Below are 27,501 nucleotides of genomic sequence, written 5' to 3'. Positions count from 1 at the left end.
GTTGGGGGGGGTGTTGGTGGTGGTGGAGGAGGAGGAAGAGGAGGAGGAGGAGGAGGAGGAGTAGTAGTAGTAGCAGTAGCAGCAGCATTACAATACCAATACTTAAGAATGATCAAATGGGAAAAGGTAACCTAGCACTGGCAGTAAATATAGGGCTCATTTACAGGTCAGATTTGGAATCTCTGCTGTAAAATGAGATTTTAAATGAATTAAAGGGAGGCAAATGCTGTAATAAAAAGGACATGCATAAACGGTAGTTGTTTCCCTTGTTTGAACCATGCTAAATCCTTAAAATGCCTATTTCCAGTAACTGTGACCTTCACCTGTGACCTTTGACCTAGTGACCTCAAAATCAATAAGGGTCATCTGCAAGCCATAATCAATGTACCTATGAAGTTTCATGATCCTAGTCCCAAGCGTTCTTGAGATATCATCCGGAAACCACCTGGTGGACGGACCAACCGACCGACATGAGCAAAGCAATATACCCCCTCTTCTTCGAAGGGGGGCATAAAAATGTATGGAAATATGCCCTGATCCTTAATGATTAAAGCTGATATTAAATCAACTTTTATTTGTATTTATTTACTAAATTTGACCTGTCGCCTGTCAAAAAAACAAAATTCCTGATTGGTAATTTTCTCCTAATAGATCAGAAAAAGAACTGATGTTACATGAACTAAATGTGCAACTCTAAAGTCTTTAAATGGGCTAAATGCATAAGCTTAAAAAGTCGTTCCAGATAAGCCTGTGCATTCTGCGCAAACTCATCAGCCACAACACTTTCCGCTTTGGTGGAATTTTTTATTTAAAGGCATATTCAGAAAGTGTGGTCACTGATAAGAGCGGGCAGACTTAACACGCTTTTGTGGGTAAAACACTTAAGGCACATGCATTAAGCCCTGTTTTTCCAGAGTGCAGCTGAAATACTTCCTGTTTTTGTTGCTGCTGCTGCTTTGACAGGGCCATAGACAGAGACTGTGTGAGTCTTGATGCCAAAGTCACCACCCAGAACAGGGAATGTAGGACAACACTGCTCCTCAGGCGTCAGGTTCACATTATAAGAGAGCAACATATGGAGGTCAGTCACGTTAACAGACGAGTCACTCAGCGCCTGCTCCATCTGTAGATCAGATTGTTTCACCTCGAGTGACTCCTCGGGATGAAAGTTGAACTCACCAAGGCTCAGCTGTTGGAAGTGTTGATTTAGCGCCTTGTGAGAAGATGTTAAAAGGTGGCGTGCTGAATTTCCTGAGCGAGTTGTAGTATAAGTGGATTGGGATTGCCTAAACATTCATGATGTTTGTCTTGTTTGCTTATAATGTTTTCTGCAAAGGAAATGGAAAGTAAACTAAAAATAGTGTTTTTAGTGACAAACGAATATGCCTTGACAATGTATGTTGAAACACCTTACTTAACACACCTGCTTTTTAATGCAACACATTGAGTCTATATTTTATATTTAGGATTGCATAATGATTTATTTTTCGCCAGTTAGCCCTCGCAATAGCATTGTAATAATGAATAACGCGCACCAACTTGTTAAATCGAAATTTTGGGGTTTTAAACAGCAAGGAATACATGGTAAAGTACATTATGTAGCAAGTTGCCATATTTATCTGTACATTAAAAAACAGGAATAACTTAAGCACTTTTAGACGTGACACTTTACCACTTTAAATATGACGCAATACAACATTTTGCTAACAAATACTTAAAAATTTAGAATCAGTGCTATAAATATAAATTGTACTTATGTTCAACTTATAAAGCTGAATAAGGAAATGAACTCAATGTCACAACCTATTAAAAACAGTATTTGTTTTGGCAAACATTTAATTGGGAATTAAGCCAGTAATTATTGAAATAATATGGAATAGACTTTTTGAGATTAGGAATCCTGCTGAATTGTGGCCCAAACTTTGACCAAATAAATAACACTGTAAGGTCTGACCTGAAGCTCAAGAAGCTGAGACCACATGCTAGCCTCGCTGAAATTGCTAAGGGCCGAGTTTGAGTTCTAACGAACGAACGAACGTCGCGTTCATAGGTCATACTGGATGACGCATCAAAACTGCTATCTTTCTTCAACACCTTCTCTATCTCCGATTCAATGCCAGGCTGTTTAGGATTGGAGTGGGAAGTTACAAACCCTGATGGGTTCAACTTTAGCACCTTGTTTCAGCTGTTGGTTGGACTTCCCGCCTGAGGCATGGCCATGGTTGCTCTGAGTGTTCACAACAAAGTTGGTGCTGCCTTTCTTTGTTAGCAACTGCGTCAAAAGTTCCTTCTCTTTGGACAGTTTGGACACCTGAGAGGACAAACCGGGATTGTCCAGTATCCCCGCCGGAAAGCGTACGCTTCTGACTTAAACTCTTCAAATATTCCTTGATTTTCTCCTGTTCCTTGCTGTTGTTCTGTTTGTCCCAAAAAGAATGAAACAAGTTATCCAACTTTGTATTATTCGTGTGATGTTCAACAGCAATAACTGACTGTTAGTGTTACCATAACTGCAGTAATAACTCCTAATGTCTGTAATGCTTGTTTCACCTGCAGCTCTCGAGTCTAACAAACCAATCAGGCTCAAGTGTGGATCACTCAACACTGACATTGCAGTTGCTGAGATTAATGTGTGAAAACTCTATGTGCTCATAATTTTTTGCTGGACGGAATTTTTCAATGATGCTGACCCTTTGAGGCCGGAGGTCAAAATTGGAGGAGCTAGGTGTCAGGGGAGGGGTCGTGCTGGACTGGGGACTGACTGGTGCCATTGCCGTTCCAACTCTATATCAATGCTGGTGCTCTCCTGAAAACATGGGTAATATGAACTAGTAAACAAAAGTTTATATAACAATCAATTACAATCTATAACAAACTATGTATTTTGAAAGGATGTGAAGGCTTTCAATGGAAAAACTTCATTCTCATGAATTTTGAATCTGGAATTACACTGGTTCCTTGTCCAAAATAGAATGACAATTGATTCATTCAAACAATTTCGTACTTAAACATATAATTTGTTGGTCAATGCTATATTAACATGTCAATTTTTCGAAAGTGTTTTCCAAGATAAGCATGTCCACATAAGCTAATCAGGGGACACAATTTCCGACTAGACTGGATTTTCATAAAGAGGAGACTTCCTTTCAACAAAAAATACCTTTAAAGAGGAGTGTGTTATCCCTGATTATCCTAGAGGGACTGCACAGGCAAATCTGCGACAACAATTTAAGCACATGCATTAAGCCCCATTTTCCCACAGTGTGGCTCATTTCGCTTTTTAGCCAGTTGTTTCCAGCATAACAACAAAATAACAAGAATTCTACTGTTGGAGACATATGCCCCCCAAACACGGCTTTGAAATAGTGACAACTATTTCAATAGGGGGCATCTACTATCTGAGGCCCATGCATATGTGAAGCATAAAGCCAATTGGTCAATTTTTTGACGAATTTATGATCGGAAATGATTTTCACACTTACTGTGACAGTGTCCTTGACTTTTGACCAAGTGACCTCAATTTCAATAGGGGTCATCTACTGTCCAAGGCCAACATACAGGTGAAGTATCAAGCCAACCCGTCAATTAGTTGATGAGTCATTGATCGGAAACGCTTTAAACACTTATTGTGACAATGACCTTGACCTTTTACCTAGTGACCCCAATTTCAATTGGGGTCAACTACTGTCCAATACCAATGCACATGTGAAGTATCAAGCCAATCGGTCAATTTGTTGACTACTTATTGATTGGAACCAAACTGGTCTACCAACAGACAGACCGACATCCAGCAAAACAATATACCCCCTCTTCTTCAAAGGGAGGCATAATAAATTAAACAGCAACATTAGGGCAAAAACTCACTGCTTGTGCAGATCTTCAGTTCTTTCCCTTGTTATTGTAGGCAAACTAAAGTAAACTGCAATTTAAGGGCAACAACTTACTTGCGGTGCAGATCTACAATTCCCTTGTTAGTGCCAGCTGAAATGTCATGATGCATTAATTGCAAGACATGGAATGGCCGCATCCCCCAACATCACTGGACTTTGATACAGCCTACCTTTCGTCAGACAGATGTCTTCTGTGCTGAGCAGTTGCTGTAACTTGGAGCAAACCAATATGAAATATTTTGGCCCAGTCAGTCTTTTGAACTAGTACTTTAGTAATTTTTTTTGCTCAATTGGGAAAATTACCTGTAACACACCAATTGGGAATAGTTACCGTGATAATACCTGATATTGGTAAAATTCACGTGAAATCTGTGAATTGGAAATTATGGGTCTTTTTAAATGCAGGGAACATAATTGCACAATATCATCAAATTATTCTTTAACATGCATTTTTGCTAAAATGCTCAGTTTCAGGGCTATTTTTTAAAGTCCAATGGCATATAAGGAAGTACCTTTTACGTGTACTTTATAAAGAAGGAAAAATGGCTGTTCACATAAACCTGGGAGTAATGGGAGTAAAATTCTGTTATAGAGCATTTGCCCTGAACGACTACCAGCTGGCCAAACTAGTTTGACAATGCCAAAAATTACACAAATTCACAGTAACCAATACCAAGACATAATTTTTTTTCAAGTAAATTGCAAACATTAACTTTGTTTTGCTAAGTTAAAGGAAAATAAAAGCTTCAGCAAAAATACAACCCAAACGCCCACAAACACAAATCAAAGGGCTTGTTTTGTCTCGTCCTTGTGTAGCGGCCTTGGCAACCTCATTTTATGACCACATTAGTGAAAAATTGAGTCACAAACTTCTTTAAATTGTAAAAATTTGATTCTCAAAATTCTCAAATTTGTGAAAAATTGCCATTCTCTAAGAAGAAAAAATAGTTCTGAATCAAGTCCCTTCCAGACAGGAAACTATTTCAAAAAAGGCGCGTACTGATACAAAAAATTGGATCGCACAATGGCAATTGGATCATATTTTCCAAGAGCAAAGTTTTAGTTGCATATTCAAGATGGTGAATCGAATTTTACACTCCTGAAACTGTAACTTCATTTATATTTGTTGGCATACAATATGGATTTCTTAAATACACAACTTTTCCATAGACATGTAAATTCGCGCATTTCTGATTCTGGTATAAAAGAGAAATTTATGTTGTGTTTGAATAAAATTCAGTTAACCAACATATTCAACAGTAATTAATGTCCCATAAATAATTACGATTTTACAGTAAATATTCCAATTTTTGTTAGAAAAGTGTTTGTAATTATTTATTGATTTTTTATTTTAATATAATGTTCAATTAATTAAGATTTTAATAAGAACATTAATTTTAAAGTAACAATCACGCTAAAAAATATCGAATATTTCATTAAATAAAGCTAACCCATAAAAAAATCAATTTTCCTTTTAGCAAAATGCAAAATTTCAATGTTAGATGTTGTCTGGTAGAATTGATTTAACGAGATACAAAATGCTCGTTTTTATTTTTGTGGCCACAAGTAATTCCATTTATATCTCCCGTGAAATATCCGAACATTTACGGGTGAACACGAGATTGGATACGGTAAGCGTCGTAAGCATGACGTAGCTCTCATGAATAATCATTCTATGAAATCGAAATGAATTCTGGGTAACTGGAACTTAGCGAATGCGAAAATGGGTTGTATAAATTATGCAAATGAACGCAACCCGAATGAATCCGATCCTGACTCGAAAGCGAAAGTAGATTACATCGTGGAACGATATTTAGATTATTAGATGCTTAAAACTTGCCGAATGCTTGTAATATAACGTTTTTACATCAATGTTACTTGTTTTTAGGGTCTTCCTATTGTAATTAACCATCGTATGGTACTACTTGTTGTTGAATGTTTTTATATAGCATAATACAGTAGCCGTATGTAATGGTGAGCGTGATAGTGACTTTAATCTTTGTCTAAGTCAGGTGCATTCTTTAGTTTTAATACAATGTAAACATAATCAATACTGCTGAAAATATTATTATTTTTAGAAAATTGCAATTCTGCTAATCTGTGAACAAATCCCAGTACATCAATAGGTTCTCTTAATACATTTTTATTGTATTACTGCATTTTTTCCATTCTTTCTTTATTTAAATAAATTTAGTACCACAATTTAATAAGAATATGTTTATTAGCTTGAATACCCATTCAGGGCAATTTATGAATATATTGAGATTTCACATAAAATTTTAGCTCTATAAATAATATCATAAATTGCTTACATTTGTATAGCTTAACAATTATTTTTTTTTTTGCATGTATTTGTACATCATTGCCTCATTTAGCACTTTTAATCATATGGTTTGTCATACCATATTATTTGTTTTCATCAGAATTGTAAATACCACTCTACAAAATAGATAAGAAGCAGCCTTAAATTAAGCCCTGTTCTGGGAAAATTGGGCTTAATGCATGCATGCGCATATTGTGTCGTCCCACATAAGCCTGTGCAGTCCTCACAGGCAAACCTGAGACGATACTTCCCGCCAAGAAGTTCTCTTAAAATAAAAACTTCCTCAAAAGCAAAAAGTATCATCCCTGATTAGTCTGTGTGTGCACTGCACAGGCTTATCTGTGGATGGCACTTAAAATGAATTAAACCCCATTTTCTCAGAACAAGGCTCACCATTTATCACCTTGTTAAACTCTTTGACAGACTGTAGGCTGACTTACTTTGAGCCTCATTCTAAGAAAACAGGGCTTAATACATGTTGCGCTACGTGTCTTCCCAGATTAGCCTGTACAGCTACACAGGCTAACCAGGAACAACACTTTTGGCCTTAACAGAATTATCGTTTAGAAGAGACTTCCTTTATACGAAAAGTTCTATAGAAGTGGAAAGTGCCGTCCCTGATTTACCTGTGCAGACTGCCCAGGGTAATCTGTGAGGACACTTTACACACAGGCATTAAGTCCCATTATCCCAGAGCGAGGAACATATTTATTTTTAAAAACATTTAATAACATACTGGAAGCATATTTACCTTGGGTAGAATGTTGCTTGGTTTCTTACCTTGAGTAAAATAATGCTGGATTTCTGTGCCTCTGCCTCATTCTTGTCAATCTCAACTGACTGTGACATCTGACTAGACGGGGCGGCCTCTCGTAACTGACTGTGACGTCTGACTAGACGGGACGGCCTCTCGTAACTGACTGTGACGTCTGACTAGACGGGACGGCCTCTCGTAACTGACTGTGATGTCTAACTAGACGGGGCAGCCTCTCGTAACTGACTGTGACGTCTGACTAGACGGGACGGCCTCTCGTAACTGACTGTGACGTCTGACTAGACGGGACGGCCTCTCGTAACTGACTGTGACATCTGACTAGACGGGACGGCCTTTCGTGGTTGGTCAAGCACAAGCACCTGAAGACCACAAGGCACAGAGACGGGACTCGTCGGCTTGGGAAATATGAGTAAAACTTAAGTTGTTGGTAAAACAGTGATTGTTTCATTCTAGATCAAAAGCCAATGTTTGTACATGTAATGATTGGATTAAAAATCGTTGCAGAGTGAACATTGGTAGCAACAAGTGACATTATTAAATCTCTAAATTAGAAATTTAGATGGCTTTTATTTTCCAGGCAGGAAAACATTCAACCTTATAGTGTTGCAATTGAATGCATAAAAAAATAATCAACCTTATAGTGTTGCAATTGAATGCATTAAAAAAACTAACACTAAAGCTTTTTTTACTGTTTTGGGAATGAGGCCGGATTCCTTCCAAGAGGGAAAAATTGCATTGTTTTGACCAAACTTGGGGCATTGGTGTTGTTGGTTTTTTGCTCACAAATACTATACAATCAAGAATAAGAGTTTTCAATATTTTAATATTGGTCCAAGTAATAGGGATATTGTGATCATTTTTTTTTCTTTTTCTTCAATTGGAAATTAAAGGCAGACGTTTAAGAAAAATATATAGTTTTAGCATTAGATTTCAGACCCCAAATTTGACAAACAACAGCAACACTGTATACACACCAAAAACATTACAACTCCTCGCAAACAGGCTCTATACGACCAAGGCATTTTATGGAATAGATTCCAATCATATAAGCTTAATTAAATATCTCACAACTTGATAAAAACTCAAGGCCTATATGGGGTTGACAGAAATTCTCAGGTGTTGTGTAACTGAGGTTTCTGTATTGTAAGTTGGAAAGCATCCAGATGAAAAAATGTTTTGAGTTGTTGATCCTCAAGTAAAAGAAGTCGTGCTGTCAACAGGATATACAACAGAAAAGACACCATTTTACCTTCTGTGAAATCATATCATTCTTGTCCTCTTCATCTTTAACATTCTTAATACACAAGTAACACTGTAAAATCATTATTATTTGAGGGACATTATTTTTCTTTGATTTTAAGGGTTGACCAATCCACACATTTTCCCAATTACATGGGAAATTAACTGACACAAATGCCTCATTTATTTTTACAATTTGAGAAACCCACGCATTAACTAATGTGTCCATGAAAGTCATATTTAACCCTGAAATTTCATGTGGACAAATATAAATGATTTTACGATATACAAACAATGTAAGAGGATATTTTACTTTATGTAAATTCATACTGTTCATTCCCACTCTTTTTGCATTTTTAATAAACAGGAAATACACAAGTAGGCCTTTTTCTTTTTCCCAAATCAATGGACTTTTTGCGCAAAAAATTCAAATCCCAAAATTGCATTTTCCCCCAAGAACAGGCCTGACAATTAAAGAATCTATTTTACCTTCTGCATATTCAGGTCATTCTTGTCCCACCACATCCTCAGCATCTTTGTCCGGACTCAGCAGCAACTGGAGCAGTAGAATAGCTTAATGTATTTCTTGTATGTATACTTAGGATTCACACACATTTAAATAAATGTAATGAAAATTAAAAACAATGTTCAACAGCATAACAAAAGGTAAATAAATAAAGGTAAATAAATAAATCTGACATGTGTCAACATTCTGTAAATATTACTCAAAACATCAATATATAATCCTCCAAAGATTTCGACATCTATTTCATATTTTATAAAAAAAAGTATTCATTCATATTCTTTTCTTACATGGCATGGTGTTTATAGAAATGAAAGTCTAAAAATAGCCTCAGTTGCTATGTACATGTGCATCTATGTACAAATATTAAATTTTCAGTAGAAATGCTTTGTTTTTTTCATGCAAAGTTTACAAGAATTAAATTTTAGGACCATAATGACACAAACGTTATGACAACATAACATAATATGCATTACATCTTATGTTCCAACAAAAACCCTCACATTGTATAATCAGATAACAATATGTGCACATAAATTATTTGTATCTTTAACTACACAAACAATGTTGTATTGTAACATCACACACTACTATGTTCGTATGCTAAACAACACATTGTCATTGAAATACTAATCACTAATTACAACAACTAATACATACATGTACACACTATTCCACTCTGAACACCAGGATGTTGTCCCCCTGCTGTCCCACAATGATGGATGATGTGGTGCTGCTGTAGCAGACTGACCGTGGCCACCACTCTCCATCCCACTGAGTAGCCAGCGTAGTCAGCTTACTCTGCCCCTCCCAGCCCACCTGTACTACAGTGTTGGACCAGTCTCCACAGACCAGCACCTGGCCTGCAGGGGTCACATGTAGACCCACTGGGCGCTCTAGTGCTGGGTCTGTGTATGTAGCCAGGAGTGTGCCATCCCTGGCCAGGGTGAGAAGCTTGTGCTGCCAGTGCCAGCTGGTGATGTACAGCCTGTCTCCTGTGGGACTCACAGCACACTCGTACACTGCAAAACAGAGTAACATCAAGATATTGAATTACTGTCAATGTTAAATAATCTTATAAAACATACTGCAGTGATATTGTATTACGCATATGTTGCTATAAAGAGGCCTTTACACATCTAAAATATATGCATACATTTCAATGATTCAATAGTTAAGCGTGACAATAAACTTCAGTAGCAGAGCTATTGTGTTAACGTTTGACATGTTGAAATGCGACTGGTGAGTAAGATATGAATTAAAGCAAAACTACACAGATGAAAAAATTACACTTACTGAAACAATTGCACAGTTCTATCAACAGGTAAACATATTGTACATGTACAATCATTTTACAACCACAAAATTAAGACCAGGTCAGAAAGTGTCTCTCTCCCAGGAACACAGTTTCTATTTATAGACATGTCATGTAGTGACAGTCAAAATACTTCATTACTCATGTTTATAAATCAATATTTCTGAATCTTGTTTTGGCTACAATGTACTGTAGCATTCAAAGAGCACATATGAATTATAGAACAAATATTTTATGATACATCAGCGGGTTTTCTGCTATGATGTCTGAATTTTATTTTATTTTCATCTCACAAAGTATATAACTATAATTGATATGATTTAAAAAAAAACAAGATAAAGGCTTTATGGGTCAATATTTGTTGATAAAAAAATAATAATCCCAATTTGGTTCATTAAGTCGATAAAATTTTCCCAATTTGTCATTGTATGGATTTAAAACAAGAGCACAGCATAACAGGTGCCAACGCTCAGCTGCGAAAGCGTGTCAGATTTTTTTTTTAGAGGTCACAGTGACCTTGACCTTTGACCTAGTGACCCAACATTTGGTGTGGCGTGTAGAACTCATCAAGGTTCATCTACATATGAAGTTTCAAAGTTGTAAGTAACAGCACTTTGATTTAAGAGCCTATATTAAAGTTTATATTAAAGGTCACAGTAACCTTTGACCTAGTGACCCAAAAATGGATGTGGCTTGTAGAACTCATCAAGGTGCATGTACATTTTAAGTTTCAAAGTTGTAGGTGGAAGCACTTTGATTTTAGAGCGAATGTTAAGGTTTATGTTAAAGTTTTATATTAGAGGTCACAGTGACCTTGACCTTTGACCTAGTGACCCAAAAAAGGGTGTGGCGCGTAGAACTCATCAAGGTGCATCTACATATGAAGTTTCAAAGTTGTAGGTGGAAGCACTTTGATTTTAGAGCCTATGTTAAAGTTTTATATAAGAGGTCACAGTGACCTTGACCTTTGACCTAGTGACCCAAAAAAGGGTGTGGCATGTAGAACTCATCAAGGTGCATCTACATATGAAGTTTCAAAGTTGTAGGTGGAAGCACTTTGATTTTAGAGCCAATGTTAAGGTTTTAGCACGACGCCAGCACGACACCTACGTCGGACGACGAGCTGGCTATGACAATACCTCAGGTTTACTCTGAAAACAGCCGAGCTAATAACAAAATTTGACGACTCCTTTTCCCACAATGGCTAGAAAAATCCCTGTACATAATACAAATGTTATCAGGATGGATTTACCATGATTCTTACCTGTACCATCAAATGACCTATAGAGACTGCAGACCTGTTTGCCATTCAGTGTGTATTTGTAGAGTTCTTCACTAGAGATGACAAAAAGGTCTCCTTGGTGATGGTCAATACCTCTACATTCATGTTGTAACTGAAACTTCCGGCCAGGAACAAGCTTTCCCTGGTTGACAGTGATAAACTGGACCTCATGTATGTTGCTAGCATTCACAGTCACTGCAACCTCACTAGGTGTGATCAAACAAATGTCAAATGGCCGAGCATTCACATCCAAGTGACTCACCACCTGGTACTGCTGGTTCAGCAGCTTGACATTATTATTTGTCCAGTCTACAACCAGGACCTGTCCATCTGGAAGAACACATATGCCTGAGATAGCACATGAAACTGAATCACTTGGTACTCTCACATTGTGCTCAGACTTCCCCTGGACCTTAAACACCTTGCCTGACTTTCCAAGCAGAGTCAATGCCTGCTGTATGATATGTTTACATTTTATGCTGGCTATAAGGCAGAGCTCCTTATTATCTCCAATTTTCTGAACGATTTCAAGTAGTTGTAACAAGTCATTGTGAAGACTGGTGCATTTATGAATGGAACTTGTAACTGACCCTTTTATGCTTATAACTTCATCTTTTATCTCATTTAGTTCCTTCACAGTAATACTATCAAATTCATTCAAGATAGAAAGAACACTCCAACACATTTCTTCTTTTAAATTTTTGTCCGATGTACCCACAGAACTATTACAACACTTATCTATATTCGTATTTAAATTGCCATGCAATTGTTCTATCATGACTGCCCCATGTTCCTTGTATGTTCTCTGCAATGACTGAACACTGGCCTCCTGATTTATCTGTAGGCTTTTGATTCCCCCCATGACAGTTTCCAGCTCCACTGACAGTCCCTGTAGGTCTGTGGGCTGGGAGTTGGTCAGCTCCGAAATCGGGGTCACTTTACTGCACTGGCTGAAATAAACAATTAATACATGTACATACCAAGGAATAGTCAGTAAACTAATGTAATGCTTCAAACAAGTATACAGTGTCAAATAACAAGAGCTGTCAGAGGACAGCGCGTTCGACTATTCGAGTGCTTGACAATATAACATAAGCCATCATGGGGAAATTGTTCATTATCAATAATTTATTAGATGAACTTTCAAAAATAATAAAAAGGAAAAAAACATTATTTATTTTTTTTTTTGGGGGGGGGGATTGAGATAGGGTATAATGTGGGGTGTGGTCATTTATTAGACAATCTTTCAAAAATAAAAAAGGGGGGTGGGGGGGGGGTTAGGGGGGTGAGAGTATAATGTGGGGTGGGGTAATTTATTAGATAATGTTTAAAAAAAATGGGGGGGGAGGTTGGGGAGGGGGAAGGGATTCTCAGGGGGAGGGGTGTGGGGAATTGTTTGGGTGGAATCCATTGTGGTATTTCAAGTGTTGTTTTGTCAAAGTAATAATAAAATGTGATCATAAATAAAGAAGTTATGGCAAATTAAGCAAATTTTTCAATTATCTAAGTATAAAAAGGGCCATTATCAGAGTTTTCCCTAAGAACCGGCCGCCGGCCAAATTGACCGGTTCAATCGATTTTCTGGCCGGTTCAAATGCTGGTAACAAAAAAAAAATAATGAGAGGTTTTGCAACTTTGATCGATGTAATTGTTAAAGTTAAGAAAAGACGAAATTAAACAAGCGAAAACATCGATTTAACATCGTTTTGTTTATGTTCTTTATACTTCCGTGTGTACGTTTTACCGAACAAGTATAATTTATAACGGCGCTTCTCATTGGCTGATTATTTTGAGTACGCAAATAACTACAAAACGGCGCTTCTCATTGGCTGATTATTTTGAGTACGCAAATAACTACAAAAATCGTAACCACATGGTTTTCTCAAAATGAAACGAACCCTGAGAGATTTTTTCAGTGTGACAGCGCCTTCAAAACGTCAGAAAGGTTTGTATTGATGAAAATCTCGATGAAAATGCATGAAAGAAATTATTCAAACAATACTTTTAGTTGAATAAAGTTTGCAATGCTGTGTTAGCCAAATACACGTGTTCAAACCCGACCCCTTGATGAGAAATAAATGGCTTTGGCATAACCAGTAGCTTAGTTATTGACTTGTTTCAAAATTCATCGCACACTATGCACAGTATAATTATTTGGCACTCCCCTCACAAATTTTTTAAAAAATTAGAAAAATTCCATAAGTGATACACAAAAAAACAAGAAATTTTCATCTCTAAAATTTCTGTCCAAACCCCCCCAAAATGCACCATTTTGCGTCTAGATTTTCAAAATTTTTCGGGGGGGCATGCCCCCGGACCCCCCTAGCAGGAGTGCCTTGCTTGGCCTGTTCAAATTTTTATTTGGCCTGTTCAAATAAAAGGAAGGGAAAACCCTGATTATTATATAAAAATGCTTGATACAGTGGTCTGCTCTTGTTTATAGGTTGGGGTCATGTTGGTAAACAAGTATGCAACATATAAAAGCAACATGTCAAAGGATATAGGAAATATTTGGGGTAGTACGCAAACTTTAACATATGTTTATAAATAATATGCATATTCTAAGTATAAAAGGGGCAATAATTATGTAAACATGCTTGATACAGTGGTCTGCTCTTGTTTATAGGTTGGGGGTGATGTTGGTAAACAAGTATGCAAAATATGAAAGCAATATGTCAAGGGACAATGAAAATAAATGGGGTAGTACGAAAACTTTAACATTTGCTGCATATTCTAAGTGGAAAAGGGGCCATAATTATGACAATATGCTTAATAGAGTTGTCTGCACTTGTTTAAAGGTTGCGGTCATGATGGTAAACAAGTATGCAAAATATGAAAGCAATATGTCAAGGGACATTGAAAATTTTCGGGGTAGTACACAAACTTTAACATTTGCTGCATATTATAAGTGGAAAAGGGGCCATAATTATGACAAAATGCTTGATAGAGTTGTCTGCTCTTGTTTATAGGTTGGGGTCATGATGGTTAACAAGTATGCAATATGAAAGCAATATGTCAAGGAACAATGAAAATATTTGGGGTAGTACAAAACTTTAAAATGTGCACGCTAACGCAGATGCTAATGCCGACGCCAAGGCTGGGGTGAGTAGGATAGCCCCACTATATATTTTATATATAATAGTCAAGCTCAACACAATCATGGAAAATAAATGAACGCTTTTTTCATTGGCTTAATACAGGGGTATATAGATTTGCACTCTTCCATCCATCCGTGTGACTTTTCTGTCGTATATAACTCAATACGTATTCCTGAATTTTACGAGTACAGTAACCAGGCATGCAAGCTTGCGCACCTCTATATTTTCGTTCTGTTTTTTATTTCATTATCCCCACGCTTTTTGAAAAGCATGGGGATGTTGTGGTTATCTCCACCGTCCATCTGTCTGTCCGTCCTGGCCAATATCTCCTCCTACACTATAAGCACAAGAACCTTGAAACTAACACACATGGTAGCTATGAGCATATTTGCGACCCTGCACTATTTGGAATTTTGATCTGACCCCTGGGTCAAAAGTTATGGGGGTTTGGGCGGGCGGGTCAGAGATTTCACTCATTTTGTACGTTATTTTACATTAACTTATTCATTTCTGCACCGTTTTACTTCAAATTGATACTGTACCTCTCTTTTGACAATACGGTCAATCTCAACTAATTGCATGGCCCCATTAACAACTCTGGGGCGCCCCGCCCACATAGACCACAGCCACCCAAAATTGCCCTTTACTATACCGTAATTTCTTCATTTCTACACCGATTCACTTCAAATTGATACAGAAATTCTCTTATGACAATACGGTCAATCTCAACTATGCATGACAATACAGTCAATCTCAACTATGCATGGCCCCATTTCCAACCTTGAGACTGAGACGCCCCACCCACATAGGCCACACCCACCCAAAATTGCTTTTAACTATAATTTCTTCATTTCTACACCGATTTACTTATTATTGATACTGAACTATTCTTATGACAATACGGTCAATCTCAACTATGCATAGACCCATTACCAACCCTTGGGCACCCCACCCACATAGGCAACACTCACCCAAAATTGCCTTTTACTTAACTTCTTCATTTCTACACAGATTCACTTCTAATTGATACTGAACTTCTCTTATGACAATATGGTCAATCTCAAATGCATGACCCCATTACCAACCCTGGGGCGCCCCTGGGTCAAACATGCTGCGTGGGGATACATGTCGGCCTCTGCTGCGCCATTTCTAGTTATAATTGTAGCAATGTTTAATTTTTATAAAAAAAATCATTTTAAAATATGTGTCGATTGTAAAATAAACAGTATTGCTACTAGAGGACTGACAATTTACGTCAATATTTATCGTCATGTAATTTTGCCCACGTGCATGTCCCTTTAACCAAACAATCATATCAATTGTGATAAGCGTAACTAAAAAGGATTGATGATAGATGGATATGTCTACAGTAACATATTCATCGTCAAGGAAACTCGTGCAATTCTGTATGTTTGTTCGTAATTTTTTGACACTTTTGGGACAAATTCAGGATTGCAGAGGTATTCATGTACTAAGAAAACATATCTAGTTGTTTACATTGTTTTCACTTTTGATATTGTAAACCTTGACAACACTATGCATAATAATGTAAGAAAAGATCATTAATGTTCTTCCACCCCACAAAACAGGCATGACTTCCAGATTGTTTTTTATTAGCCAGCAATGAAAATTATATAAATTATTGTTTAATAAACCGGCTGGGACTGTTTTTTTTGTAAGCACCAGTCTAAAAAATTTTAAAATTCAATCAGTGAATGCATTTAATTAAGGCAGTACTGTACTATTTCTGTACAATGCCTTATGTTCCTACATAGTTTTATCATAATTGAAAATCTGCTTACAAGATTGTTATTATGTGTATTAAATGTTCTAAACCTGAAAACTGCATATACACCATTATAATTTCATGTTAAAAGCTTCTGTGACCTTTGACCTATTAACCTCAAAATGGATTGGCCTCTTAATCTTCTTTGATGTAAACATAAAACATTTTGCATGTAGGCCAAAGCATTACCTAGATATTGTCTAGAAACAATTGGTCTACGGACAAACCAACAAACGGACCAAAGGACAGATGCAAACGAAATAACCCCAAATCTTAGAAGAGGTCCTCTATTTCTAAATAAAGTCTCAGTATGAACAATCTAGCCTGTGATGAGTGGCTTATGACATGCAACCTGGTCTACTATCTCACAATATGTTATTATTTAACCTATTGCGATTATTTTGCTTTTGTTGTTGTCACACGATCTATTCGTGGACAAGAAAAGACGCCATTGTAAAATATTTTAAAGGAGAATCTAAGAGATTGGTCTACTGTTTATTCATGTGTGATATTGACATTTCATGCAGTAGCAAGCCTAGAGTCAATGATATTTTAAAAATTAGGACATAAGAATAGAATTATATTTTGCAATTTACTGTATACTACACACAATGAGAACAAGTTTTCTGCGGTCAGAGACATATGCCCCCCCCCCCCAAACAGGGCTTTTAACTAGTGATCCCAATTTCAATAGGGTTCATCTACTGTCCAAGGCCAATGAGCATCTGAAGTATCAAGTAAATCAGTCAATTCATTGATGAGTTATTGATCAGAAACAATTTTCACACTTATTGTTACAGTGTCCTTAACATTTGACCTAGTGACCCCAATTTTGACACGGGTCATCTACTGTCCGAGCCAATGCGCAAGGGTAGTATAAAGCCAATAAGTTGATTCGTTGACGAATTATTGATCAAAAACGCTTTTCCCACTTATTGTGCCAGTGACCATGTCCTTTGACCTGGTGACCCCAATTTTGAGAGGGGTCATCTACTGTCCAAGGATATTGCACATGACAAGTATCAAGCCAATCAGTGAATAAGCTGACAAGTCATTGATTAAAAAACTAGTTCACACTTACTGCGTAACTTATTTCAATTGGGTTCATCTACTATCCAAGGCCAATGTTCATGACAAGTATGGTGACCTTGACCATTGACCTAGCAACCTCAATTTAGATCGGGGTCATCTACTGTCCAAGGCCAATGTACATATGAAGTATCAAGCTAATCAGTCAATTCGTTGACGAGTTATTGATCGGATACCACTTAATGTGATAGTGACCTTGACCTTTGAAGAAGTGGCCTCAATTTCAATAGAGGTCATTTACTGTTCAAGGCCAATCCAAATGTGAAGAATCAAGTCAATTTGTTGACGAATTATTGATTGGAAACGATTTTCACACTTAGTGTGATAGTGACTTTGACCTTTGACCTAGTGATTACAATTTCAATAGGGGTCATATACTGTCCAAGGCCAATGCAGAAGTGATGTACATGTATCAAGCCAATCGGTTAATTTGTTAACGAGTTATTGATCAATAACGATTTTCACACTACATGTAAGTGTGATAGTCACCGTGACCTTAAAGCCGTGACCAAAACCTTTAAGGTCACCTTGACCTTAGCTCTTAAAACCTTGAATAGACTGATTTGACTCTACCAAATTATCTTGTTCGTTATTTGTCCTTTTTTATAATAGTATTTTATTTGTTTTTATTGCACACGTGATTTACAAAATAATCCAAATAAAAGTGGTATTACTATAACATATAATTCTAAGATCTTTCTGTATTCATGGTCTAAAATCAACTGTTCCTAAATACTGAAAATTGCTAGAAAATCTGATGTCGGTATTGTCTGTATTATTTCAAAAAGAGATACTGCATTGACATGTTCTCTGATAAACAGAGATCGTAGAAATGTAAACATTTAATGCTAGAACAAAGCAACAAAGCCAATTAATCAAACATGGGAAAAAAATAAATAAACCAAAGTTTATCATAATAGCAGCCAGCATGCTAGGTAAACAGACTCGCATGCATTTCGGAATACTATACTGTGACTTTCCCGCTTTTGTAAATAAAATTATAAGATCAATGTTTGCAATCAAAATGCACTAATACGCATACAATTAAATGATTATCTTACAATAAAGAAGAATGGTTCTATTGCATATTTATATAGATTTTAATACAAATACCATATTCAAATAAACATTTGACAATTTGACATTTTAGTAAAACTGAAGCTGTCAATTCATCAAATCAACTAATCAAAGAATCAAAGGACTGAGTGGTATTAATGACAAAATGACCTTGTTTATGCCGTTTCAAGGTCATTCTGACTTTGAAAAGATACATTGATAACATAAATTTATCCTACACACTATATTTAGTCAGTATATATATTTATTATAAATGTATATTGTTGTTACGGTAAATAAAAGAAAAAATTGTATTATGTCAATGCGCACCTCTATATTTTGTTTCTGTTGTTTTCATCATAATTGTAGTAATGTCTCTTATTTATACAAAAATGACATTTTAAAATATGTGTAGAGAGAACAAGGGCTGTTTGTAAAACATGCATGCCCCCCATATGGGCTGTCAGTTGTAGTCCACCATTTAGTGAAATCGTTTTTTGTCACCGTGACCTTGACCTAGTGACCTAAAAATCAATAGGGGTCATCTGCGAGTCATGATCAATGTACATATGAAGTTACATGATCCTAGGCGTAAGCGTTCTTGAGTCATCATCCGGAAACCATTTTTCTAAGTTGAGTCAACGTGACCTTGACCTTTAACCTAGTGACCTGAAAATCAATAGGGGTCATTTGCGAGTCATGATCAATGTACCTATGAAGTTTCATGATCCTAGGCATAAGTGTTCTTGAGTTATCATCTGGAAACCATTTTACTATTTCGGGTCACCGTGACCTTGACATTTGACCTAGTGACCTGAAAATCAACAGGAGTCATCTGCGAGTCATGATCAATGTACCTATGAAGTTTCATGATCCTAGGCAATACGTTCTTGAGTTATCATCCGGAAACCATTTTACTATTTCGGGTCACCGTGATCTTGACCTTTGACCTAGTGACCTCAAAATCAATAGGAGCATTGGCCAGTCATGATCAATGTACCTATGAATTTTCATGATCCTAGGCCTAAGCGTTCTTGAGTTATCATCCGGAAACCATTTTACTATTTCGAGTCACCGTGACCTTGATCTTTGACCGAGTGACCTCAAAATCAATAGGGGTCATCTGCGAGTCATGATCAATGTACCTATGAAGTTTCATGATCCTAGGCATAAGCGTTCTTGAGTTATCATCCGGAAACCATTTTACTATTTCGAGTCACCGTGACCTTGATCTTAGACCTAGTGACCTCAAAATCTGTAGGGGTAATCTGCGAGTCATGGTTAATGTACCTATGAAGTTTCATGATCCTAGGCCTAAGCGTTCTTGAGTTATCATCCGGAAACCATCTGGTGGACGGACATACGGACGGACATACAGACCGACATGTGCAAAACAATATACCCCCTCTTCTTCGAAGGGGGGCATAACAATATACAGGGCTTTCAAACCAGGCAATCACTTTTTCTAGGTAATCGAAGTAATCTAGGTAATCATAAGTAGTTTCTTGACAGCTTCAATTTCTTATTGCAGCTGGATAGATTTCTTCAATATTGGCAACAAAAGACTACACAAGAATTCTAGTACACATAAAGGAAGTCTTGTCTAAAAGGCTTGTGAGAATTGCTCATGCAGTGTGACTGGTCTGACAGTGATTATAGAGCTCATAATTTGTGTTGAATGCACTTTGTTTTACAAGTTAAAACAATACAATCATAAATCAAACATGAGATCTACTTTCGACAAAGAACCCAGTGTATAATGTAAATCTATTCTATAATAACTCCAAGTTAAAAGACCTCCCATACCTGAGCATTGCCATTTAATATATACTTAAATTTAGTTCTGTACTGTTTGAATTGAAACCCACCTTCAAACTTCTTGTTTTTCTGATGCATGATTATTAAGGACACAGGTTATAAATGCCATCACAGGAAATATTAAACTCCCATGAATGAGAAGTTCAGGAAATTTCTTAATTATACAGTATTTCTGTGAAAACAAATAACAAGTCCAGAAAAGAAACAATTTCAAATTAATTTCAAAAGTTATTTCCAAAAATATGAAAGAAAGTGTAGTCGTAAAATTTCATTGTATTTGATACTTTTCACAAAAAATTCAGGAAAAAATGTGTTTGTTAAAATACTATAAATCAATATTACAAACTTGACAATACATGTACTTAATTCTCATTAACATTGTGACATTATATAGTTCATTGATTTCTAAACACGTTTATGTGCCAAAGTATTTCAGAAATACCTGTGATCATTGAAGGCACACTTTGTGCAGCACAACTGACTGTGGTCATCACATAACATTTCAATTTTGTCGTCCTTGTGCGCTTGACACTTCAATAGAAATTCCTCCACCTGTTTCGAAACTGGCCATTCTTTCATGGCATTCCTTCCATACCCTGAATGTTTGTTAAACCACTTATCATGCAACTGAATACACAATAAATCGCTTTTAACAGCCATAACTTCATCAATTGTAAAGAGATTTTCATGAACTCCTTATTCAACGCAAAAATGAATGAACTTTGATCATAAATTCAGTAATTGTTTGTTGTTATGTACAGGTACCTTTTTGAATTTCATTTGTATAAATAATATGGTAACCTTAGTACATCTTTATTATATTATATATGTCATTCCCTTAATTACCCAAATGAGTTAAAAAAACGGGGGCGAAAAACCCAATTAAGCTCAAAAGTAGGGGTCGAAAATTTGTGCTAAAACTCTATTCAATTTACAAAAACCCTATTGTTGTCAAAAACAGGGAGTGAATTATCCAATATACCCCAAAAGTTATCTTTTGCCTAATGTCCAAATATGTGAACAAGTCCCTTTAATTGCTGATCGCAGTGCATTTTGAATTGAAATTTTTTAGATATTGGTTTCATAATGCAACCATTACTAGTCAAAGGCTTTGAGTGACTTGTCAAATATGGTATACAAGCAATTCAATGGATTGTAGAAAATTGCCTGACAGGATTCTACACTCACACAAAGAGATTTGCGGAGCAATTATATCTAATTTATATATTACAATTTACAGGTATTCACTGGGTAGGGTTATTTCATTGTAGGAGCTATTGAAGCATGGGTACTGAATAATTTTCAAAAGTCATAATTCGACCAAAAAACATTTTAAGGTATAGCATTACCATTTTAATTATTCAAGTGCGTTATCAATTCAAATGATCAATTAAGCAAAGTCAATTTTGTGCCATAAGTATAGTCACTGAAGAGAAATATGTTAATAGATCTGTTATTCAGCTTTTAAACATTTCTTTAACATTCCAACAGACCTATAATAATGTTAAATGAATATACTCTATGGATCATTTCTGTATTGCAAAATTCTTTTTAAGCTATTGAGTTGGTCATAAGAGATAGATTATCGTTTGCAACTAAATTTCTTGATTTAATAATCATACTTCAAATATTTATATTTAAACAATTAACTGATACTAACATTAACGCTCGATTGGTCATTGTCGGCTCGGGTACTACTTATATGTACCCCGGGTACTCTTAAATATACTTACTTGTACCCCGGGTACGGTAAATATGCTTAAACGTATCCGGTCGATATTAGACTGTACCCGAATAGTATTCCCGCCCAAAACGCGCTATACCGATTACCTTAAAACAATATTGTTTATCTTAAAAAAATTCTCTTAAAAAATGCATCAACATGCTTTTTGAGTATGAGTTTCGATAATATAGAGGCAATTTAACAGAAAATTGACATAAATGTGAACATAATTAATTTTTTTTTTAAGCTGACAACGACCGATTTAGCCTTAAAATTCCCCGGTACCTTTTAGTATATTTACCGTACCCGGGGTACATGTAAGTACACTTAAGAGTACCCGGGGTACATGTAAGTAGTACCCAAGCCGACAATGACCAATCAAGCAACATTAAATGATTGTGTTAACAATTATTTATCCATGTAAAGTTTTTTTATGTATTGAAAGTTGTAAAGTCAATCTTGTGCGGCCTCTTTACTTTAATGTACACCAATCAAGGACATAAATAAGAAGTGCATTTGCTAAATTTATATCCCTACAAAAAAGATTGTTTATGGATGGGTGCTTATCTCTTGATATACAGTATACTCCTTAAACTAAGTAATTATGTGTACGGTAATTCTTTTCATGCAGAGCAATAATTGTCCTTATTGATTTCTACACACCCTTGAAGTTTCATTTTTAAATCTTGTATCATATCTGAAATATAGCCCTGCCCAGCCAATTGAATAAATCTGGATAACTCTTATCCAGCGGATAACTTTTGGTTATCTTATCATAAAATTGAAGATAACCAAAAGTTATCCTCTTGATAAGAGTTATCCAGATTTATACAATTGGCCACAGTCTGAAAAGTTACATGATACAAACACAGTCAATAACTCTTATTTAAGAAAGTGTAGGTTTATGATTCTTGTGCATAGCACTTCTAATTGATATTTACATACAGTGACACATGAAAGATCATGTCAAAATAGTGTACCATATCTGAGATATAGTCCTGAAAAGGCACATCATACAAAATTTACAAAGGGCAATACATGTACATGTAACTCTTGTTTAAAAAGTGGATGGTTTTAGTTCTTTAGTACAAGGCATTTCTCTTTATTGATATCTATACACCCATGAAGTTTCATGTTGGAATCGTGTATGGTATGTGAGATATAGCCCTGAAATGATACATAACAAGAAATATCTTTAAAAAAGATATACGGCGTTGATTGTGGTCGATGTTTATGAACGATCAAAAGTTATCTCTATGAGATAAAAAGTAGCGGATGCCTTTTTTCTGCGCAGTTGTTAGCTACATCATAAGCAAATCAATTACGGGGTGTTGCGCCAGATTTCGTGGCTTATTTTGTTTTATGTGATATTATTACTCAGATATCTATATTAACAGAATAGAAAAACACAAGAAACATGAAAATAAACGAGTGCATATAGGTCAGCCGGCAATACTCGAATCTTATTTAATTGCATAATTATAGTATAGCGAATTATTGTGGTCATGCTTAATAAACTGGTCTAAATGGATAAATATTTCTAATTAATTTTATCAAAATTGGTCCTTATCATGCAAATTTTGAAACCATATTAAAAATCGATGATTGACATACCACAATAATATCGCCGAATATCTTTATTTAGTATCTTTCTGATCAAAACAGACTTAAAGTGCACAAAGTTTACGAGACGGCGTTCATATAAAGATTTCTGCAACTGACCGCAAACTGACCTTGATACCTTGCGGATTGGAATGCAATGCATTACAGTCACTACGTTATTGTCAGTAAGACACAATGATCGCAACCCCTTTTGCGAACTCCGGTGATGAACTGTATATAAACTCTGACTTTCACAAAATGACCGCGTATTGACCCGAAACCTCGCGGGTTGAAATGCAATGCAAGTAAGTACTAAATATGACAACATAGCCTTTAGTTAAACGCTTTTGCGCTGGTAATTCTCTGAAAATAAAAGGTGAATGCACAAACTGTATTTATGTTGAAAATTGATTGTAAAACTGTTCTATCTATTGGGCCTTTTCATTAGAGATAAAATTGTTTCATGCAGTAAAACAGTGTTACAAAGACGCGGATATGTTTCCAATGTTCTGGTGTTATACTCAAATCAGCCAATGGAATAAATGAAGTGTATTCATTCGTACCTAGCCGCGGGAAATTTTATTTGAGTATTATTGGACACTTACAAAGGTCAAGTCAGGGTGAAAAGCTGGCTTATTCAGCTTACGCCGAAAAAGAGGGCCAAGATGTTTTTGTAAGATTTGACCAGGTGACCTATATTTTGACCTCTCATGACCAAACATCGCACTGTGCTTACAAAAATAAACAGGTTTTTTTTCCACATTTTGGGAAGATAGCCCATGGCTTTGGAATTGGGAATTTTATCGGCATTTTCATGAAATTGGGAAAATAAATTCATTAGCCTTTTTTTCCACATGAAAAGTCCACTGATTAGGGAACAACTCTTTATAATCATTAAAATTAAAAGAACAAAATCATATAATACTTTGTTAGATGTAATTGAAATTGAGATAAAATACGCATTAGAATTCTTTCTAAAAAAAATATTTTTAATTTTTTTTGGAAATTGGGAATTTTTTGCCACATTTTGGGAAAAAAGTATACTTTTTGGGATTGGGAACATAGCCGAATTTTGGCTATAAAATCGGGCCAAAAAAACCCTGATAAATATTATGACCAAGATTAATACAATCTGAATCAAAATTGTGACCTCTAGAGTGTTAAAAAGGATTTTGTATAATATCATGAAAATTTTCACAATCTTGCACAAAATAGGCCTTATATAATAAATTTTTAAATTTTGTAACCCCCAGGGGCAGGGTCAAATTTGACCCCCGGGGCATAATTTGAACAAACTTGGTAGAGGACTATATAAGATGTCACTACATACTAAATTTGGTAGCCCTAGGCCCAATGGTTATGGACAAGAAGATTTATAAAGTTTGCACAAAATGGGCCTTATATAAGCAAATTTTCAATTTTTTGACCCCCCGGGGCAGGGTCAAATTTGACCCCAGGAGCATAATTTGAACAAATTTGAAAGAGGCTCACCACATGAACATTCCTGAGAAATTTCAGCAGTAGTTTAGGAGAAGAAGATTTTTTAAGAAAAAGTTAACGCACGGACGCATCGACGCACGGACGCACACACGACGGACACAGGACCATGACATAAGCCCCGCTGGCCTTTGGTCAGTGGAGCTAATAACAGATTGGTGGGTTTGAAAATAAACATGTACTTTGTCATAAAGTCTCTTGTTTAGAATGTTATGTCATGACAAATATGGGTTGAAAACGTCTAAATTTCTGTATATTATATGGGCTGTGCAGTGTGAAAAGGAGGTTCGGTGCATAAAGTGTCGTCCCAAATTAGCCTGTGCAGTCCGCATAAGCTAATCAGGGACGACACTTTCTGCTTCTATATTTTTCGTTTCAAGAAAGTATCTTCTTAGCAAAAATCCAGTTTAGGCGAAAAGTGTTGCTCATGTAATAAATCCCCTTTTCACAGAGCATGGCCCATATGTTTTTCTTTTTCTTGTACTAACTAAACCACTGAAGGCTATTTACGTACCTGTGATAATTGAATACACACTGAGGGCAGCACAGCTGACTGTGGGTGGTGCAGAACTTGCCAACTTTATTGTCTTTGTGTTCATAACAAGTTAGTAGAAAATCCACCACTTTTTTGGAAACTGGCCACTTATCTATATCTACTCTTCCAAATGCTGTATGTTTAGCCAATGCTTTACCATGGGGATCAATACAGTTTCCACAATAAAATTGTTCACACTGTTTACAATAGAAATCAGCACTTGTCTCAGCATTATTCTGGTCTTCACAGGCATTACAAATATAGTCCTTCACTTCATTAGAACTCTGATCAACTAAAGACTTAGCACTTGCTGCCATTTTGTACCTTTTGAATAATTTCAACAAAGTCACTTTTTGACACTTAAAATTCAGAAAAAATATGCATCAATAAAGAAACATATTATAAAGACACACACTTTTATATATTTTGTACAATAACACAACATTTAAAACGTCTAACTTGACTCAGAAAATCATATCTTAAACAAAATATTTGCCAAACAATGATCCTAAAAGCTCTTTGCCGCAGGTTTTGTAATTGTAGTAAACCTTGTCACTATGTAAACCGTCATGCATGTGAGAACAACTACAGGATCAGGTTACTTTTAACCCCGAATAGAAAGAATGTATGAATAAAGGTGCCTTGAATGGAAGGCAAACTTAAACTGACAGTCAGTATAGAAGTATTAAATACATTTAGTTAAGAAGAATAGTACAAATAAATGCCTGGTTCAACAAGAATAGTATGCCGAATTATAATTTTATTCCAGCTGGGCAATGTTTTGATGTTTAAACTTGAATTAAATCCTTCTCAAAAAAGTGAGCAAAACGTACATTTAACGTACATTTTGCGTGTGTTTAACCTGGTGTTATTGGCACTGGGTTTTATGTGCGCTTTTTCTTAACAAGTGAGTTTTTACAAAAAAAAACAACAAAAAAACAGGAACTACGTCAAATGTGCGCTTTATGTGGGTTAAAGTGCGCTTAAACTAGATAAGAAAAAGTATGCTTAAGACAGTGTCAAAATGTGCGCTTTTATGTGGGTAAAAACTGAACATTTAAGTGAGTTAAGTCAGTACTGATAAAAAGCGCACATAAAACACACTTTAAGCATAGTTTAAACCCACATAAAAGCACACATGTTGATAAAATGTGCGCTTTTTGGAAAGTTTTAACTGCGCTTAATCCAACTGTCATGATATATAAAAACAAATTGTTTGCATTGCATAAGGTTTTTCATAACGATCTCATCAATATAACATTGTAACTAGATACAAACTTGCTTAAAAAGTGGGAATATGTATGTTTGTATGTAGAATAAGTGTATATACATTGTATTTGGCAGGAAATACCATCAATATGCCCTTTTAAACATCTTGGACTTTTGGGTAATACAGTGGATATTTGATCAGGATCATTTAATTAAATTATTGAAGACAATTAGATTCACAGAGGAGGGTTTTTCTGTTGCCTCAAATTATTTCGTGCAGACTGATGTCTGCTGATTCATTTCAAAGTTTGTCATTTTTGATAATATCATAGAACATCTGTAAAGGCATATTTATCACCGCTTACATTGTTTCCAGCAGAAAAGATCAAAGAAGCATTAAAAGAGAGCCAAATACATATCACAGAGCAGTATGTTTATAGGCCTATGATAATGCTTTTGTTATTTTATAATGGCTATCATATTCAGTCAGTCTAAATAGATATGGTCCATTGTTTAAATATGCTTTGTAACTGTCAATTATCTGGTATCCATAAAACAACCAATCGTGAAATAGTTCTACTTGTTCATGTTTCAAACTTCTAAGCTCTATAGCCTTTGTGGCTAAATTAGAGCACGGCATAATCTACATGTAGTCATGAAAGTATGGCAAAAGTATGTCTTGCTTTTGCACACATCCAAAAGTTTACATGTTTGATACAAATAGTTGTATTTTGAGTGACA

General features: G+C 35.8%; 1 protein-coding gene across 1 annotated transcript; it reads right to left on the bottom strand.

The window, feature by feature from the left end:
- Positions 1–87: 87 nt before the first annotated feature.
- On the bottom strand, positions 88–20,775 carry LOC127841689 (uncharacterized). The gene is made up of 8 exons (XM_052370751.1): positions 20,637–20,775; positions 11,330–12,297; positions 9,411–9,772; positions 8,717–8,783; positions 6,965–7,347; positions 3,945–4,097; positions 1,955–2,806; positions 88–1,328 (listed from the first exon to the last, which is right to left on the bottom strand). Exons 1-3 carry the CDS (start codon positions 20,771–20,773, stop codon positions 9,420–9,422), a joined length of 1,458 nt encoding a protein of 485 aa, XP_052226711.1. The 5' UTR covers positions 20,774–20,775; the 3' UTR covers positions 88–1,328; positions 1,955–2,806; positions 3,945–4,097; positions 6,965–7,347; positions 8,717–8,783; positions 9,411–9,419.
- Between the last annotated feature and the right edge of the window lie 6,726 nt (positions 20,776–27,501).

This window comes from Dreissena polymorpha, chromosome 8, assembly GCF_020536995.1.
Source record: "Dreissena polymorpha isolate Duluth1 chromosome 8, UMN_Dpol_1.0, whole genome shotgun sequence".
NCBI classification, from domain to species: domain Eukaryota; kingdom Metazoa; phylum Mollusca; class Bivalvia; order Myida; family Dreissenidae; genus Dreissena; species Dreissena polymorpha.
The sequence above is the reverse complement of the archived record's forward strand: the minus strand, read 5'-3'. Positions and strand labels throughout refer to the sequence as shown.